Below are 18,933 nucleotides of genomic sequence, written 5' to 3' on the forward strand. Positions count from 1 at the left end.
TCACTGGAAAATGTCAGTCATTGTACTAGAGAAATTGCAAGCGAGAGTATCAGTTTATTGTTTAAGCCCTAAATGTATTTCTGTAATAGCAGAAACTGTCCTTACTGCCGTAACTTTCTTGCTAGATCTTATAGTATTGTTCTTCTATTCGTGACCGTTTTCATTTATTTGTAAATAACGCTGTTTGTTTTTCAAATACAATAAATCAAAATAAAAACAAATTAGAATATTTTTTAAATAATTATAAGTGTAATTAGCACGAGTTAACAGAGTAATTTTAAAAAAATAATGATCAAGGCTATATAATTTCCACTACATACACAAATATAAACTCAAATTACAATAGATAATGATGATCAGACTTCATTAATTATAGAAACACAACTGTTAGCTGCTTTTTATCGAAGTGTACAATAAAATGTTATCAACCCCTCAAAATTCCACGGTCTGCCACAATTTTAGTAAAGGTAGCAGTAGAGTTCCTCGTCGTCCTTGACCGTGCAGGGTCGCTGAAGTCGACCTTGAACAAGCCGAACTTGGGCCTGTAGCCAGCGGTCCACTCAAAACTGTCGGTAAGTGATCGATAGGTGTAGGCCTTGACGTCACTTCCGTCTAGACGGACGGCTGGAATAAAAGTGGTTGCTAATGGGTTAACATTTGGACGAACATCTTACCTAAAGATTAATGTTACCTCATTAAAACTGAGTAAAAATTAAGTCTTCAGAAAACATTGCATAGGTTATCCGTTTATGACTTGGTAGCATAATTTGTTTTTAGGCGAATCCAATGTGATATATCATGTATTTTCTAATTGATAAAGTTAAATTTAAAAAACAAACTTCTGTAAAGTCTTGTCCTGTAAGCTGAATAATGTTATAAAATCTCAAATTTAAGGTACGATTATAAAATCTAAAAGTTAATGTAGACTATCAGTAAGTAGAAAAATAATTAATATATATTTTGAAGTTACAAAAGTGAATGTAGCCTACGTTCGTTTTAAACTTTAAAATTTTAAAAAATTTATTTCAGTAAGTTTTATAATGGCAAGCTTAAATTTGCCCCCCCCCCCCCCCCCCCAAAAAAAAAAAAAAGAAGTTTTCTTTCTTAATAGCTAAGACTAAATTCATTGTTTCGTTGTTGTCAGAGAGATTTTGCAAAAATCCAAGGCAAAAACTATTTGTGGGGAGAAAAGTCGGCGCCATAAAATAAATACATTTTCCATTCCACTCGTTTTTAATAAAGTCGACACCGCCCACGACAAAAAACCTTGCTTTAAAAACGGATGTGTAGTTTAAGATATATTATAACTAACCAACAATTATCTTCAAAATCTGAGCTTCTCACTCGAGTTGTAAACATAAATGGTGATCACCAGCTCACCTGACTTATCGAGAGTCAGCTATTAGCTCTAGTCATTTCTCATTTGTAAATGAAAATAGTTAAATTAAAATTTATTTTTTGAAGAGTAATTTAGTTAGATTAAAAATTAGCTATTCTCGCATTGCCAGCGGAGATATTGGTTGCTTATCCATACAGTTTGAAAGAAATCGCTCAATAAAAAAATGGTCTAAACTAAGTGGCCACCATTGCGACCTAAGACAAGCTTGAAGACGAGTATACGTCTTGACTAGTCAGACGAAACATCAACTCACCTTTGAGTACCTCGTCCACGTGCTGACGTATGAAATCAGACCTGAAACTGTCGTTCAGATCCCCAGCCTCGTCCTTGACCCCATTTCCTGTGACCATGACCTGGATGTTGTTGTACCGTCGTCTGATGGCGCCCAGTACAGCCCGCAGTCCCTGTGGATTCGATCTGTTAGGGCTGGGGTAATCGGTCAGAGCGAGTACTCCTTCCTCTGTAACGTTAGCATCTCTGCCCACAGATTTTGTATTGTAGTAATCGAGTCCGAAGAAGTCGGCGCTCCCTATGTTAAAGTAAAATAAAAGGCAACCCTAAGGTTAGGAATGTCGTTTATCGAATGGAGATTTACTTTATAAATGTGTGTATTTTATTGATGAGTATAAATCTTTAAAATTAGTCGTATTACAATATTTTTTATGTGATTTTCTACCACTAATGTAATGAGTGTATTTATATTGCTATAGAATTGTGTTGAACTTCAACAAGCAATGTTTGAACATTCTGGTGCAAACAGCAAACGACTACCTTGAATATTAGACAACAGAAGCTCACCTTATTAGACAATTAGACAACACAACCACTTCTTTAGATATTAGACCACACAACCCACCTTGAACAAGCTCTTGTTCTGACGCCGACAATGGAACCAAGTCTTGTCCAGCTGTGACTTTGACCTCATCAGAAAAGTCGCCGCTGCCAAAGATGGGGTCAGCAAAAAGCCCAAAGCTGTACTCTGTGACCCGCTCGGCTGACCGGGCGTGGCTGGGGTCTCTGGGATTGTTTGGACTGGCCAGTATTGGTGCCAGAGAGATGCCCACAAATCCTGGGGGTACAGGTATGAAAGAAGATCTCAGTCTTATTCGTTTAATTGTTTTTCTACCTAACTGATCATCTTGTACGAGCTGACCCGCGACGTAGCATACGCCGCTATTGAGTTTAATTCCTATTTTTAGTAATTCATAACTTGTGAATTCGACACTACCAATGCTGTGACTGTAAGTATTTTGCTTTAAAACACTATCAGTAGCTAGTAAAGGACGATTATCCTCACCCTCACTTTTCATCCTCTTCCTACCCCCCCCCCCTTCGCCACCGTCAAAGCAGCCGTATGTGACGACAGTTTACAGACGACAATGAAAAGGTCAAGCAGAACATGTTATTACCTCCCCTTAATTTCAAATCGTTTAAAAACTAAATTATCTGTCCCTAATAGCCGTAACTACTATTGTCAACAGCTCACCAGACTGGTGGGGGTGGTAGCGATATGGTCCGTTGAGCTTACGTCTTGCTGGTGTCTCGCATGGTCCCCACGTAGAGAATTATATATATATAGATACACAATCTAACGTTTTTGTATAAACGGATATACAAACAAAATGTCTATTTATATCTGTATCATTCAAGTGAGCAGTCGTGATACCAAAGGACCATCACCTTTTTGCTCAGCTTTAAACTCCGTCTCGTACAGCCTGTATGCACGTGCGTGAGCGAGCAAGACGTTTTTGTAGACCTTGTACCTGTCCTGCTCCTGACCCGCAGGTAACAGGGACGGCAGGTTTTCTGGCAGGGAAAAGGTCGACCAGTAAAATACCTGTCGGACAAAAATATTAAAATAAAAATTTCACGAATTGGATGTTGTAATCTAGTGAAGATAATGAAAAAAAGGTCGATGTTAAATTATTGATTTACCTTCGTCCCAAACTGTTCGAAACAGACCCGGGCTAGGTAAAGATATTCATCGACCATTGCAGGCTCCCACCAGCCGGTTTTCTGGGGATGTTAAGTTGTGAGGTAAAATACATTCTTCATAGATTGGCAAAGTTGGATGACAATCGAATATTTCTCTAATGTGTTGAAGTAATATTTCTAACAAGATGATTTTTTTGGGGATTGACTATAGTAGCAATAAATAAAGCATTGATTCAGCTATGGCTGTCTACACGTAGACCACAGAGGACCTCGAGTCCTTGAAACAAGCTGACCGTACCGATATTATAGCGTTATTGCTGATTTTACCAAATCTTCTGGTCACTAGGTGAATTGTCAACCTGGATTTTCTTGTCGATGTTTGGAATAGACTTCACTCACATATATGGTGTTTAAACATAATATCAAAGCACTAATTTTAAGGGAAAATGGTGTTTTAACATAATATTAAAGCACTAATTTTAAGAGTAATTTTAAGCATATATAAATGCTATTTTTTTACTTTAATAATTAAACCTTGATTATTTGAAGTTTTTCGCACTTAACACAAAAAGAATTATCGCTAGACTGACCTTGACCTCAGCGGTGATTTAATAGTTTCGCTTGACTGACATTGAGCTGCCTGAGGAAGTTTTTTGCTGGACTGACCTTGACCCCAATCGTGGTTTATTTTAGCTGGACTGCCCTTGACCTCAGTCGTGGTTTTATTTGAGCTAGATTGACCTTGACCCCCAGTCGTGGTTTTATTTTAGCTAGACTGACCTTGACCTCAGTCGTGGTTTTATTTTAGCTAGACTGACCTTGACCTCAGTCGTGGTTTTATTTTAGCTGGGCTGGCCTTGACCCCAGTCGTGGTTTAATTTTAGCTAGACTGACCTTGACCCCAGTCGTGGTTTTATTTTAGCTGGACTGACCTGGAAGAGAGCCGGGTAATCCCATTGGTTGATGACGACAGCAGGCACTAGACCAGCGTCCAGCAGCTGGTCAATGAGCGTGTGGTAATAGTTGATGCCAGACTGGCTTACACCTCCAGCACTTCCGGTTGGCAGGACACGTGACCAGGTGATTGGGAAGTAAAAGTGGTTGGCCTGTAGGGAAGTAAAAGTGGCTGTGAGAATACTCTTGAGGGACATTAGTTGGATACACCTGACATTACCTGGATACATCTGACATTACCTGGATACACCAGGCATTACCTGAATACTCCTGAGCGACATTATATCCCTGGAGATCTGAGCACTGACGTCCAAGACTGAAGGCACCAGACTTGTCGTGTTGAGGAGAAGATCCACGACACTGGTCCCACGATCTGTTGGAGAAATAATATAATTCAGCAAACTTTTAAAAATAAGTTCACACTAGCCTTTAGTCTGGTCACTTGTTCACCTCGTCTGAATCTAAATGAAAACTCACCTAAACATGTTGACAACTTATTCAAATGATAATCAGAAAACACAAACTAAACAATCAAATTAACCCCCAACTAAAACTTAATCCTATAAAGAGGCGTTAGTGAAACCTATCACACGCTCACATCTGAAGCCCACTTAATAGTTTCGGCCTCGTGTAAAATTGTGTACAGACTATTAATTATTTAGGGGCTTAATTAATAACCTTAACACCACGGCTAGCGTAAACCAAACCTACAGCGTTGGCCTCTACCTTAACTTAAACTTCTAATGTACAAGTAAAAGTAAATAGATAGACACTAGTGTTGTCTATTTTAAAAAGCGTCTAATTATTTTACAGGTTTATTGATATTTTAAACATTTAAAGACAAAAACCGAATTGACATTTTAGAAGAAAATGTACTTGTTCAAGAAGATTGTAATTCACGGGTGTGGGCTGAAGTAAGCGGATTTCGGGAAGTGTGAATGTCACATACCTTGTAGGTCAAGTTTTACAATATACAACTGAGGCTACTGATGTATCAGTCGTACAACATACAACTGAGTCTACTGATGTATCAGTTCTATCAACATACCCATAAAACTGAGGCTACTGATGTATCAGTCGTACAACATACAACTGAATCTACTGATGTCTCAGTCTTACAACATACAACTGAGTCTACTGGTGTTTCAGTTCTATCAACATACAACTGAGACTACTGATGTATCAGTTGTATCAACATACCCATACAACTGAGGCTACTGATGTATCAGTCTTACAACATACAACTGAGTCTACTGATGTATCAGTTCTATCATCATACAACTGAGGCTACTAATGTATCAGTTCTATCAACATACAACTGAGACTACTGATGTATCAGTTCTATCAACATACAACTGAGTCTACTGATGTTTCAGTTCTATCAACATACAACTGAGACTACTGATGTATCAGTTCTATCAACATACAACTGAGACTACTGATGTATCAGTCGTACAACATACAACTGAGACTACTGATGTATCAGTTGTATCAACATACCGTGGTTGTTGATCTCCCCTTGTACGTCAAACCCCACTGCTGACACACCAAAAGAAAAGGCATCAGGAAACTGGCCGTAGTAGACGTCATTCTCATAGAGAGGTCCAGCTCTAGTCTTAGGGTCGGTTGGGGTTCCTTCTATAAAGCCGTTCTGTCTGGAGGGGGTTACAGCAATGGAAAGTGGAGATTTTAAACATGAATGGCCTAAACTTGTTCACGGTAAAGAAAAAAAGCTTCAGAAATAGAATGTCTGTTAGATAACTTTTCGAACTGTTATATGAAAGAAGAACAATGGGAAAAGAATATGCAGCTATTAACGTTTGCCTGTGGAGCAGTAAATGAAACATATGGATGAACTCATTAGAACTGCGTTACAAAATCATCTCTACAGTTATGAGAATTCAATTATAAAAGCTAATTTATACACGAGTAAAAAGTTACTTGACAGTTATAGAGACACCTGTTTCGTCCGGCTAACTGGTCTGTGTGAACACAGACTAACCTCTACATTAATAAATTACTCACCTATCAAGTCACTGGCATTCATCCATAAGACATTGAGACTAATTTATACAGGCAGTACATCACCTGTACAGACACTAACTCACCTGTACAGACACTAACTCACCTGTACAGACACTAACTCACCTGTACAGACACTAACTTACCTGTAAAGACACTAACTTACCTGTAAAGACACTAACTTACCTGTACAGACACTAACTCACCTGTACAGACACTAACTCACCTGTACAGACACTAACTCACCTGTACAGACACTAACTCACCTGTACAGACACTAACTCACCTGTAAAGACACTAACTTACCTGTACAGACACTAACTCACCTGTACAGACACTAACTCACCTGTACAGACACTAACTCACCTGTACAGACACTAACTCACCTGTAAAGACACTAACTTACCTGTAAAGACACTAACTTACCTGTAAAGACACTAACTTACCTGTAAAGACACTAACTCACCTGTAAAGACACTAACTTACCTGTAAAGACACTAACTCACCTGTAAAGACACTAACTCACCTGTAAAGAAACAAGACTCACCTGTAAAGTGAAAAAGACTCAACTGTAAAGACACTAAGACTCACCTGTAAAGAAACAAAGACTCACCCGTAAAGAAACAAAGACTCACCTGTAAAGACACTAAGACTCACCTGTAAAGACACCAAGACTCACCTGTAAAGACACTAAGACTCACCTGTAAAGACACTAAGACTCACCTATAGAGACACTAAGACTCACCTGTACAGACACTAAGACTCACCTGTAACGACACTAAGACTCACCTGTAAAGACACTAAGACTCACCTATAAAGACACTAAGACTCACCTGTAAAGACACTAAGACTCACCTGTAAAGACACTAAGACTCACCTGTAAAGACACTAAGACTCACCTATAGAGACACTAAGACTCACCTGTACAGACACTAAGACTCACCTGTAAAGACACTAAGACTCACCTGTAAAGACACTAAGACTCACCTGTAAAGCTCATACAAATAGCGAGCTGATGTTTTGGGTCTCCGTGTTCTGTTGGGGTGGTTAAAATCCACCTGATAGACGCCAAACTTGACGGAGTATCCAATCGACCACTCGAAGTTGTCCAGAAGTGACCAAGTGAAGTAGCCTTTCACGTTTACTTTGTCCAGTACGATAGCTGAACAGAACACAATCAATACATTATGTATATTATGACACTTATACTGTAAATATTTCTTATAGTCTATGAATTAGAATATAGTGCTTATAATATGTGTCCGTAATATCAATGTAAGTAATCATATTCTACTATTGTTAGACAATAAAGTAACTGAGAGGCGGAGAAGTACACCCGGATCCCGTTTGGCTCTACTGTTCTGTCTTTATAATGACTACTTTCTGAACCTTTGCCTACCTATGGCGTCAAAAACACTATCTCTAATATTGCTAGGTAGATAGAGACACAAACACTGGTAGACTTATGGGATACACAGGTAGACTTATAACATAGGCTACAGGTAGACTTATACCATAAGCTGCACAGGTAGACTTATGGGCCACATAGGTAGACTTATACCATAGGCTACACATGTAGACTTATACCATAAGCTGCACAGGTAGACGTATGGGCTAGACAGGTAGACTTATGGGCTAGACAGGTAGACTTATACCATAAGCTGCACAGGTAGACTTATGGGCCACATAGGTAGACTTATACCATAGGCTACACAGGTAGACTTATGGGCTACACAGGTAGACTTATGGGCTAGACAGGTAGACTTATGGGCTAGACAGGTAGACTTATACCATAGACTACACAGGTAGACTTACAGGCTACACAGGTAGACTTATACCATAGGCTACACGGGTAGACTTATACTATAGACTACACAGGTAGACTTATGGGCTACACAGGTAGACTAAGGGGCTAGATAGGTAGACTTATACCATAGGCTACACAGATAGACTTATGGGCTAGACATATAGACGTACCTTTGAGAACGTTGTTGATATAATCCTGTAAATAGAGCACACGACTTATGGGCTAGACAGATAGACTTATGAGCTGCACATATTGACTTACCTTTGAGAACGTTGTTGATATAATCCTGTAAATAGAGCACACGATGGGGGTCGTCTAACGTGCCGTTATCGTCACTGATACCGTTTTCTGTGATGTAGATGGGGATGTCGCCGTATTCCCTTCTTATCCAGTTCAGAACTTTCCTCAGGCCAATCGGGTTGACCCAGGCATATGGCCAGTACGGACTGAAAATAAAACAAATCAAAACTTTCAGATTGTTATCGAATGTAATTTGTGAATAGAAATCTGCAATCAATTATATCTATCATCGGATCTGCAATTTAAAAAAAAAAAGTCACTAGTTACTTTTTGATACTGCAAGTTCTCTAGCTAATAATCAAAGAAAGCAAACGTGAGCGTACGTCTGCCATGCTGGGTTCTTATAATCGCTGACTTTCTGGTCGCCGAAATAGCCAGGCTCGCCGCCAGTAGATTCGTAGGCCACGTTACTGGAGTAGTGGTTTAACCCTAGGAAGTCGGACGTACCTGGGGAAGGGTGCTGGGTTACTTGTGTTTCAATTGGCATTGATATTTTATAAAACAAAAACACTAAATGGCTGGAGCACACTAGAAACTCTGACAAGAAAAAAAATAAACTTTCTAACAGAGCTTGGGTCTATTTAACCTAACCCTTATAACATTACTACTACAAGTATTGAATAAAATTATTAACCTAACCCTTATAACATTACTACTACAAGTATTGTATAAAATTATTAACCTAACACTTATAACTGCAAGTATTCAATAAAATTAAAACAAGTTAATCATTTTTCGATTCAGATTTAACTTGAGATTTTCTTTTAATAGAACATCAAGAGCTTAACAAAGTAAATATTATTTTTTAAAAGAGCTTAATTTTCCTGAAAAATCTGTTGGCAATACAACTTTAAGAGCTTAACAACAGTAAATATTATTTTTAAAAGAGCTTAATTTTCCTGAAAAATCTGCTGTCAATTAGTTCCTCTGGAACATTCCACAAAAAACAGGTACTAAATAACCTTGACCTTACCCTTGATTCTAAGTTTTTCCTCCGGTGTGAACTCCGGCAGCCTGGAGGTGGCCAGACCTTCTTCAAGACTGGCGTTTAGAACGTAGGCTTTCATCACATCCGGGTAGTCGCCACTGACCAGGATGGGGTGGGCGTGCCAGCCCATCCAGAACTGGAGTTTCCGGTCTGACGCCTCGATGTCCTGCTCCACGGTCACGTCACGTGGTTCAAACCACTCGCAGTTCAAGGTGATGCCAACCTGACCTAGTGCATGGCAAACACTTACACAATTACAATTAAGTTTAGAGATCACATCAAGTGTCTACTTATATAAACAGTGTTTCTTCCAGACTTTTTTCTCCGTGGGGGTGGGGGATGGGCAGGGGCGTAGCGAGAAGGGGGGGCGGGGGTGCGGACCGCACCGGGTGACACCATTTAGGGGGGTGACACCAAGGTAAAAAATAGCAAAATATATAGAGAAAAACTTGAGGGGGGGGGGGGTGCAAATCGAAAATTTGAAAGTTTGTCCCCGGGAAGGGTCGCTACGCCTCTGGGGGGGGGGGGGTGACACCATTAAGTGCCGCACAGGGTGACACCCGACCCCGCTACGCCACTGAGGATGGGCACTTGATATTTTCGGGGCGGACACTGATAAAAGTATACATTTTCGATGTAAATACCATATCGTTCGGGTGGGGAGCGGTTGACTTCTTTCACGGTGGGGGGGGGGGGGGCGCTTAGCCCTCTCTGGGATGCCTGGAAGAAATTATGTATGTAAAGACAGCTTATAAGATTCAAAGTAACCGTAAGAATAAAGCCGAATTGAACTTAAACCCAGTTGGTGGGTCAGTGTAAAGAGTATGCTAAATAATCTATATATATAATTCTCTTCTTGGAGACCCTAGAAAACAAGCCGTAAGCGCGCCTTGCAGTCCCCTATCTTCTTCACTAGGCATAAATCAACCTCCCCCACCCCTACATGGTCTGGTGAGCTGTGGTTCACGCTAAATGTTTACAAACTTACAGCCGGGATTAGTGACGCCAATTAGGGGCAGATAATTTAGTTTGAAACTACTTTAGACTTAGGGGAGGTAATTAAGAGGAGGCTGCTTTCACGGGGTGTAGGGTAGGGGTTGGGGGAAAGAAGGGTGGGGTTAGTATCGTCCTTAACGACCCACTGATAGTGTTTTAAAGCAAATATATTCAGTGGCAGCGTTGGTACTGTCGAATTCACAAATTATGAATTACTGAAAAGTAGAAAATAAAACAACTAAAAAGCGGCGTATGATATGCCGCGGGTCGGCCCGTACAAAATATTTTAACCAATTGATATGAGAGTTCCTAGCCAATCTAATCACTCAGTTTGTATGGGGAAGGAACCTAAGCAGTCATTGTCAATTTTGTTTTGTTTTAAGGTTTCTACCCAGACAGTAGACAGAGGGAAATCTAAAAGAATGCGAATGGCTTTAAAGCATTGCTATTTTTTAACGCTTTGTTTACTAATCTATTTATTTATTATCCCTATGAGGTTCGCGCTAGAAAGAAACCCCCCTCATAATTATTCAGATAAAATGAATTACTGGTTTTGTCTCCCAATCAATCAAAAACAAAAGGGGTGTGCGGAAGGAATATCCACACAACTGCGACGCATACACAAGGATCTGCTCTGTTGGTATAACTATGACACAAAATTATGATACAAATTTGTCAGATAGTGGCAACAAACCTTTCTGTGTATCCTTGAACTTATCTTGATACAAATGATAAGCTTCAGCGTGGGCTTTGATTACGTAATGTGACGCCTTGTACGGGTTGTTCCTGATGTCTTTAATGCCAGGGGCGTCGTTGCCTTGTCCGTAGCCGAACAGGGTGAAGACCCAAGGCTCGTTAAACGTTATCCACATTTTTACCTAGAGAAATCAAAATCGCAAAATGATCAATATCAGTTCTCCTAATATAAATTCCTGCGTTATGTATCCCCCCCCCCCCATTTCCCCGTCTCGTATGGTCTGGTACCTGGTCTCCAAACTGTGTGTAGCAGAGCTCAGCGTAATCTTTGAACCAGCCGACAACGTCTGGGTTTAACCATCCGCCTTTGTCTTGGAGGCCTTGGGGTAGGTCCCAGTGGTACATGGTGACTAGAGGCTCCACCCCTGTCAGATATAAAGTGGTACATGGTCACTACAGGCTCCACCCCTGTCAGATATAAAGTGGTACATGGTGACTAGAGTCTCCACCCCTGTCAGATATAAAGTGGTACATGGTGACTAGAGGCTCCACCCCTGTCACTAGAGGCTCCACCCCTGTCAGATATAAAGTGGTACATGGTGACCAGAGGCTCCACCCCTGTCACCAGAGGCTCCACCCCTGTCAGATATAAAGTGGTACATGGTGACTAGAGGCTCCACCCCTGTCACTAGAGGCTCCACCCCTGTCAGATATATAGTGGTACATGGTGACTAGAGGCTCCACCCCTGTCAGATATAAAGTGGTACATGGTCACTAGAGGCTCCACCCCTGTCAGATATAAAGTGGTACATGGTGACTAGAGGCTCCACCCCTGTCACTAGAGGCTCCACCCCTGTCAGATATAAAGTGGTACATGGTGACTAGAGGCTCCACCCCTGTCAGATATAAAGTGGTACATGGTCACTAGAGGCTCCACCCCTGTCAGATATAAAGTGGTACATGGTCACTAGAGGCTCCACCCCTGTCAGATATAAAGTGGTACATGGTGACTAGAGGCTCCACCCCTGTCACTAGAGGCTCCACCCCTGTCAGATATAAAGTGGTACATGGTGACTAGAGGCTCCACCCCTGTCACCAGAGGCTCCACCCCTGTCAGATATAAAGTGGTACATGGTGACTAGAGGCTCCACCCCTGTCTCTAGAGGCTCCACCCCTGTCACATATAAAGTGGTACATGGTCACTAGAGGCTCCACCCCTGTCAGATATAAAGTGGTACATGGTCACTAGAGGCTCCACCCCTGTCAGATATAAAGTGGTACATGGTCACCAGAGGCTCCACCCCTGTCAGATATAAAGTGGTACATGGTGACTAGAGGCTCCACCCCTGTCAGATATAAAGTGGTACATGGTGACTAGAGGCTCCACCCCTGTCAGATATAAAGTGGTACATGGTCACTAGAGGTTCCACCCCTGTCAGATATAAAGTGGTACATGGTCACTAGAGGCTCCACCCCTGTCAGATATAAAGTGGTACATGGTGACTAGAGGCTCCACCCCTGTCAGATATAAAGTGGTACATGGTCACTAGAGGCTCCACCCCTGTCAGATATAAAGTGGTACATGGTGACTAGAGGCTCCACCCCTGTCAGATATAAAGTGGTACATGGTGACTACAGGCTCCACCCCTGTCAGATATAAAGTGGTACATGGTGACTAGAGGTTCCACCCCTGTCAGATATAAAGTGGTACACGGTCTCTAGAGGCTCCACCCCTGTCAGATATAAAGTGGTACATGGTCACTAGAGGCTCCACCCCTGTCAGATATAAAGTGGTACATGGTCACTAGAGGCTCCACCCCTGTCAGATATAAAGTGGTACATGGTGACTAGAGACTCCACCCCTGTCAGATATAAAGTGGTACATGGTCACTAGAGGCTCCACCCCTCTCAGATATAAAGTGGTACATGGTGACTAGAGGCTCCACCCCTGTCACTAGAGGCTCCACCCCTGTCAGATATAAAGTGGTACATGGTGACTAGAGGCTCCACCCCTGTCACTAGAGGCTCCACCCCTGTCAGATATAAAGTGGTACATGGTGACTAGAGGCTCCACCCCTGTCAGATATAAAGTGGTACATGGTCACTAGAGGCTCCACCCCTGTCAGATATAAAGTGGTACATGGTGACTAGAGGCTCCACCCCTGTCAGATATAAAGTGGTACATGGTCACTAGAGGCTCCACCCCTGTCAGATATAAAGTGGTACATGGTCTCTAGAGGCTCCACCCCTGTCAGATATAAAGTGGTACATGGTCACTAGAGGCTCCACCCCTGTCAGATATAAAGTGGTACATGGTGACTAGAGGCTCCACCCCTGTCTCTAGAGGCTCCACCCCTGTCAGATATAAAGTGGTACATGGTCACTAGAGGCTCCACCCCTGTCAGATATAAAGTGGTACATGGTGACTAGAGGCTCCACCCCTGTCAGATATAAAGTGGTACATGGTCACTAGAGGCTCCACCCCTGTCAGATATAAAGTGGTACATGGTCACTAGAGGCTCCACCCCTGTCAGATATAAAGTGGTACATGGTGACTAGAGGCTCCACCCCTGTCAGATATAAAGTGGTACATGGTCACTAGAGGCTCCACCCCTGTCAGATATAAAGTGGTACATGGTGACTAGAGGCTCCACCCCTGTCACTAGAGGCTCCACCCCTGTCAGATATAAAGTGGTACATGGTGACTAGAGGCTCCACCCCTGTCAGATATAAAGTGGTACATGGTGACTAGAGGCTCCACCCCTGTCAGATATAAAGTGGTACATGGTGACTAGAGGCTCCACCCCTGTCAGATATAAAGTGGTACATGGTCACTAGAGGCTCCACCCCTGTCAGATATAAAGTGGTACATGGTCACTAGAGGCTCCACCCCTGTCAGATATAAAGTGGTATATGGTGACTAGAGGCTCCACCCCTGTCAGATATAAAGTGGTACATGGTGACTAGAGGCTCCACCCCTGTCAGATATAAAGTGGTACATGGAGACTAGAGGCTCCACCCCTGTCAGATATAAAGTGGTACATGGTAACTAGAGGCTCCACCCCTGTCACTAGAGGCTCCACCCCTGTCACTAGAGGCTCCACCCCTGTCACTAGAGGCTCCACCCCTGTCACTAGAGGCTCCACCCCTGTCACTAGAGGCTCCACCCCTGTCAGATATAAAGTGGTACATGGTCACTAGAGGCTCCACCCCTGTCAGATATAAAGTGGTACATGGTGACTAGAGGCTCCACCCCTGTCAGATATAAAGTGGTACATGGTCACTAGAGGCTCCACCCCTGTCAGATATAAAGTGGTACATGGTGACTAGAGGCTCCACCCCTGTCACTAGAGGCTCCACCCCTGTCAGATATAAAGTGGTACATGGTGACTAGAGGCTCCACCCCTGTCAGATATAAAGTGGTACATGGTCACTAGAAGCTCCATCCCTGTCAGTTATAAGTAGTTAATTTACAAGAATGAGCGAGGGCGATTCGCGTCGATTTCTATTTTTTTAATTTCAAATCTTCAATATCGCAGAACCACACTTTTACATTCTCAAAGACGTTATGGAATATACACACATAAATAACTTGACCACACCCCACACCCATGAGAAAATCCTGCAAACACCACATATGTGAGTTCAGAAAGCTCATTATTATCGAATGAAACTTTTTGAATGACCTACCTATTTCTCTGAGTTTCCTGATGAATGTTTTGTAATGATCGATTCCGGCTTGGTTAGCTGGCAGAGTTCCGTTGGGTAGGAGACGGGCCCATGACAGAGAGAAGCGGTAGTGGCTGATCTAATGAATGGGGAACAAAATGAACGACACATCGTTTATTATTGGCACAAATATACTTACATTATATCAACTCAGTTTTCTTCAACATACACAAACTAACCATATAAGTCTGTGGGCAGGAAAACTTTGGTGTGTTTAATGTATTAGTTTAAAGATTTTTTTTCAGTAATTGTTTTCTAGCAGCTTTTAAAAAAAATATAGATAGATCTTTTCGCCAGAATAGTAAAATTAGTAATCAAATAATAATATTCTAGGACTATCTCAATCCACTTTAGAAGCTGTTAATTTTTTAAAATATTTTTGACTTTACGGATATCACCGGCTCAGGAGGTGTCTCCTATTAGCCAGTCAGGCCTCAACACGGCAAACGCCGACTAACTGGCTTGGATATCGGTTTGAATAACTTGCATCGTTCGCTTCTATCCTGTGGTTCTCACCAGGCTTATCTTCCATCCCATTGAACGCAGGGTAAATTCGTACCCCACCGTCCAGTAAAAATGAAATTATATAACTATTAATGTTTGTGCAAGGAGCTGGAGAGCCGCATCTGGACGTCAAAGGAGCTGCATGCGGCTCGCAAGCCGCAGGTTGCCGACCCCTTGTTTAGCGTATAAAACGTACCCCCAGGTCTTTGATGATCTGAATGTCCTCGTCCATTTTGTTATAGCTGTCACAAGCCACGTCACCCGTGTCGTTGTTTTTTATCAATCCCAGGTGGCTCTGTCGGTCCCAGATACTCTCACCTTTACCTGTGAATAATTATCGTTAAATGATGTGCGTGTGGTTAAATGTTAGCACCATTAAATTGTCACATTCAGTAATAGTTTACATGAATATAGCTAACACCTATTGTTTTCACCCAAGACCCCTCTCAGTCCCCATTTGCCAATCAACAACCCTCACCCACATCTTACCATCAGCATCCCATCCCCACATCCCCCACCCCATCTTACCATCAACATCCCCCATCCTCATCAGCACCCCATCACCCACCCCAATCGTACCATCAGCATCCCCCACCCCCAACTTACCATCAGCATCCCACCCCCACCCCCACCCCCATCTTACCATCAGCATTCCACCCCCACACCCCCCACCCCCATCTTACCATCAGCATCCCACCCCCACCCCCACCCCCATCTTACCATCAGCATTCCACCCCCACACCCCCCACCCCCATCTTACCATCAGCATTCCACCCCCACAACCCCCATCCCCATCTTACCATCAGCATCCCACCCCCACACCCCCACACCCATCTTACCATCAGCATCCCAGGCGCCCTCTATCTGGTAAGCAGACGTGGCCATGCCCCAGGCGAAATTCTCTGGAAATTTGCCGTACAGGAAGTCGTCAGTCATCTCCACAGCCGTGCCCCACCCACCTTTCTGTGTGTAGCCGTGTTTGAAGCTGGTGGATCAAAAATAGATTTCTACATTGTTTACCAACAGAGACGGGCTTTAAAATAGTACTGATGCTTACCTAACCACCCTCTTCCCTAGCCTGACACCTACCCGCCATCTGCCCTAAACTTACACCTACCCTCCATCTGCCCTAAACTTACACCTACCCGCCATCTGCCCTAAACTTACACCTACCCTCCATGTGCCCTAAATTACACCTACCCGCCATCTGCCCTACCCTCCATCTGCCCTACCCACCATCTGCCCTAAGCTTACACCTACCCTACATCTGCCCTAGACTGGCACCTACCCTCCATCTGCGATTAAGGTTTTGATAAACCGAGCCGATGCCTTGGGTGTTCTGGGTCTAGCCGGGTCAGTAAAGTTGACGTAATGAAGTCCGAATCTCTCGTCATAGGCTCTCGTCCACTCCAGGTTGTCCATCAACGACCAGGCCGTGTAGCCCTTCACGTTACAGCCGTCCAATTTGATGGCTGGTTTAAGTGGAGGACATTGATAAAAGTTTCAAAGGTAAAACATGTCGTAAAGTAATAAAAAGAAAGATAGCTGTTGGATGGTGTAGTTTGAAATGTCCGGTTGACCTTTTAAAATCTTTCTCGATATTTTTCAATTAAAGGAAATTTTTGCAATAGGGCTGGTAAGTAGGTCACCAACTAGTTCTATGGCTCATGCATGTGTTATTGAGCCGTAGAACTGGTTGGTGACCTACTTACCAGCCCTATTGCATTTGTAACTATTTCAAAACTATGCTAAGTATTGATCTCTCTTATTAGATGTTTTGACCGCTAACCTGAAGCTCATGAGTTTGTTTCCAGGTCTACCGTCAACCAGAGGAAAATCAATTCTGCCAAGAGATTTCTAACCTCACATACCTTATATATACGGAGTTCAGATAAACAGATCAACTCTACTTCACCTGCCCTAATGAGGACCCAGACAAAGCTCACCTTTCAAAATTTCGCTCAGGTAGAGCCTGTAGTAGTGGACCCTGTGCCAGTCGTGCAGGCTGCCGTTCCGGTCACTGATGCCGTTCTCTGTGATGTAGACCGGCACGTTGTTGTAGTTGTTCTTCAGCCAGTTCAACACCTTCCGGATACCAAACGGCGTCACCTTCAGCCAATCGGAACCTGACCTGAGGGAGGGGACAGGTGCAAGTGTCAACGACCCATCAAACAATAGGGGCGGACCGGTGCAAGCGTCGACGACCCATCAAACAATAGGGCTTGTAAGTCGACGGTCTCGAAATCTACTAGCTGGCAAGTACGAGAACGAGAAGTTTTGACCTACTTACAAGCCCTATTGCCCACAATGAATGAGTTACAGAAAAGTTGTGGCTAATTTGAAGCCTGAACTTACCCCACCCAGGATGGGTTTGTTTCCCCCCTAGTCTCCTGGTCGTTGTAGTAGTTGGGTGGGTTAGACGGAGGCTGGGGGTCGTTGGTCGTCAGGCCGGCAGAATAAAAATTTATTCCGAAGAAATCAGAAGAACCTGGAAGACAACAGCCCGCGTTACTATAGCAACGCTAACTAGTGGTTACGTATTCAACGGTTGTGGAATATTCGTTGAAATTTTCTTTTGTTTATACATCCCCAATATACTCGTTAGTAGTTTTTATCTGTTGAAATCCTGTAAAGAGCCGAGAAGTAGTTACTGTTTACCGTTAATAATTTGCTTCTCCTGGTCTGTAAACTCTGGCAACCTGCTCTCACTGAGGCCCTGTGCCAGACTTCTTTCTAGAACTCTCCGCTTCATTTCCTGAAAAAACATACACCAAAAATGTAGACTGAAATACAAGCGATCGGTTTTTAATGGGCACATTTTTTTTCGCTCTTGCTGTTAAATTCAATTTATTGTTTTTTACTAATATCCAATTGAAATTTCTTTCTTATCATCGATATAAAACAAATGTGGAAGAGAGTTTGGTGTCAGTACCGGAGGATAGTCGCCATCTACAAATATCGGGTGAGCGAACCAGCCTCCATAGAAGCTGATGCTCCGCTCTGACGCCTTGATGTCGTCCAGACTCAGTGGGTCGAGCGGTTCTGGCCAACCTTGGTTGATTGTGATGCCAACCTCGCCTGGGAATGAAAGTCGTGTTTCATTGGTCAGTAAAACGTCGATATCAAACATGGTTTATTGACTATTTAGTTCAAATAGATTGATAAAGTTGTGTAGGCGTGCATGAAAGACTGTTATGAAAACAAAACAAGGATTTATACGTGCTGCAGATTGCATAGAATCAGCTCTCACCTTTTTGAGTTGCTTTAAACTCCTGCTGATACAGTCTGTATGCTTTAGCGTGGGCCACGATTAAGTTGTACCCACTAATGTAGCCGCCCCTACCCGGGTCCCTGTGTCCGGGGGCACTCGTCCCATCCCCGTACCCCATGATGGTAACGATTGGGGGCTCGTTAAATGTGATCCACTTCTTGACTCGGTCTCCAAACCTTTGGAAGCAGAGCCTGCTGTACTCGGCGAAGTCGTCTTGTATGGACTTGTTCAGCCAGCCGCCCTTGTCTTCTAGGGCTTGGGGGAGGTCCCAGTGGTATAAGGTCACCATAGGTCTGGACAAAATGTTTTCTCTGTCTTAGTAAACTATATCT

General features: G+C 42.9%; 1 protein-coding gene across 1 annotated transcript in view; it reads right to left on the reverse strand.

Annotated features, from left to right (window-relative positions):
- Positions 1–241: 241 nt before the first annotated feature.
- LOC131944999 (uncharacterized) overlaps positions 242–18,933 on the reverse strand; it is a 70,084-nt gene continuing 51,392 nt past the window's right edge. The window contains exons 53-75 of the mRNA XM_059305929.1: positions 18,581–18,894; positions 18,263–18,408; positions 17,989–18,085; positions 17,686–17,818; positions 17,277–17,461; positions 16,619–16,802; positions 16,170–16,315; positions 15,527–15,654; positions 14,788–14,905; positions 11,386–11,522; positions 11,096–11,279; positions 9,391–9,633; positions 8,741–8,864; positions 8,379–8,563; positions 7,298–7,472; positions 5,789–5,943; positions 4,549–4,661; positions 4,267–4,440; positions 3,335–3,415; positions 3,080–3,236; positions 2,256–2,468; positions 1,653–1,928; positions 242–624 (exon numbers count right to left, since the gene is read on the reverse strand). Of these exons, the coding sequence (XP_059161912.1) occupies positions 425–624; positions 1,653–1,928; positions 2,256–2,468; positions 3,080–3,236; positions 3,335–3,415; positions 4,267–4,440; positions 4,549–4,661; positions 5,789–5,943; positions 7,298–7,472; positions 8,379–8,563; positions 8,741–8,864; positions 9,391–9,633; positions 11,096–11,279; positions 11,386–11,522; positions 14,788–14,905; positions 15,527–15,654; positions 16,170–16,315; positions 16,619–16,802; positions 17,277–17,461; positions 17,686–17,818; positions 17,989–18,085; positions 18,263–18,408; positions 18,581–18,894 (3,868 nt within the window). The 3' untranslated portion in view covers positions 242–424. The remainder of the gene's footprint in view (positions 625–1,652; positions 1,929–2,255; positions 2,469–3,079; positions 3,237–3,334; positions 3,416–4,266; positions 4,441–4,548; positions 4,662–5,788; positions 5,944–7,297; positions 7,473–8,378; positions 8,564–8,740; positions 8,865–9,390; positions 9,634–11,095; positions 11,280–11,385; positions 11,523–14,787; positions 14,906–15,526; positions 15,655–16,169; positions 16,316–16,618; positions 16,803–17,276; positions 17,462–17,685; positions 17,819–17,988; positions 18,086–18,262; positions 18,409–18,580; positions 18,895–18,933) is intronic.

Source organism: Physella acuta, unplaced genomic scaffold, assembly GCF_028476545.2.
Source record: "Physella acuta isolate Inbredline_101_S28 unplaced genomic scaffold, ASM2847654v3 ptg000518l, whole genome shotgun sequence".
Lineage (NCBI taxonomy): Eukaryota > Metazoa > Mollusca > Gastropoda > Physidae > Physella > Physella acuta.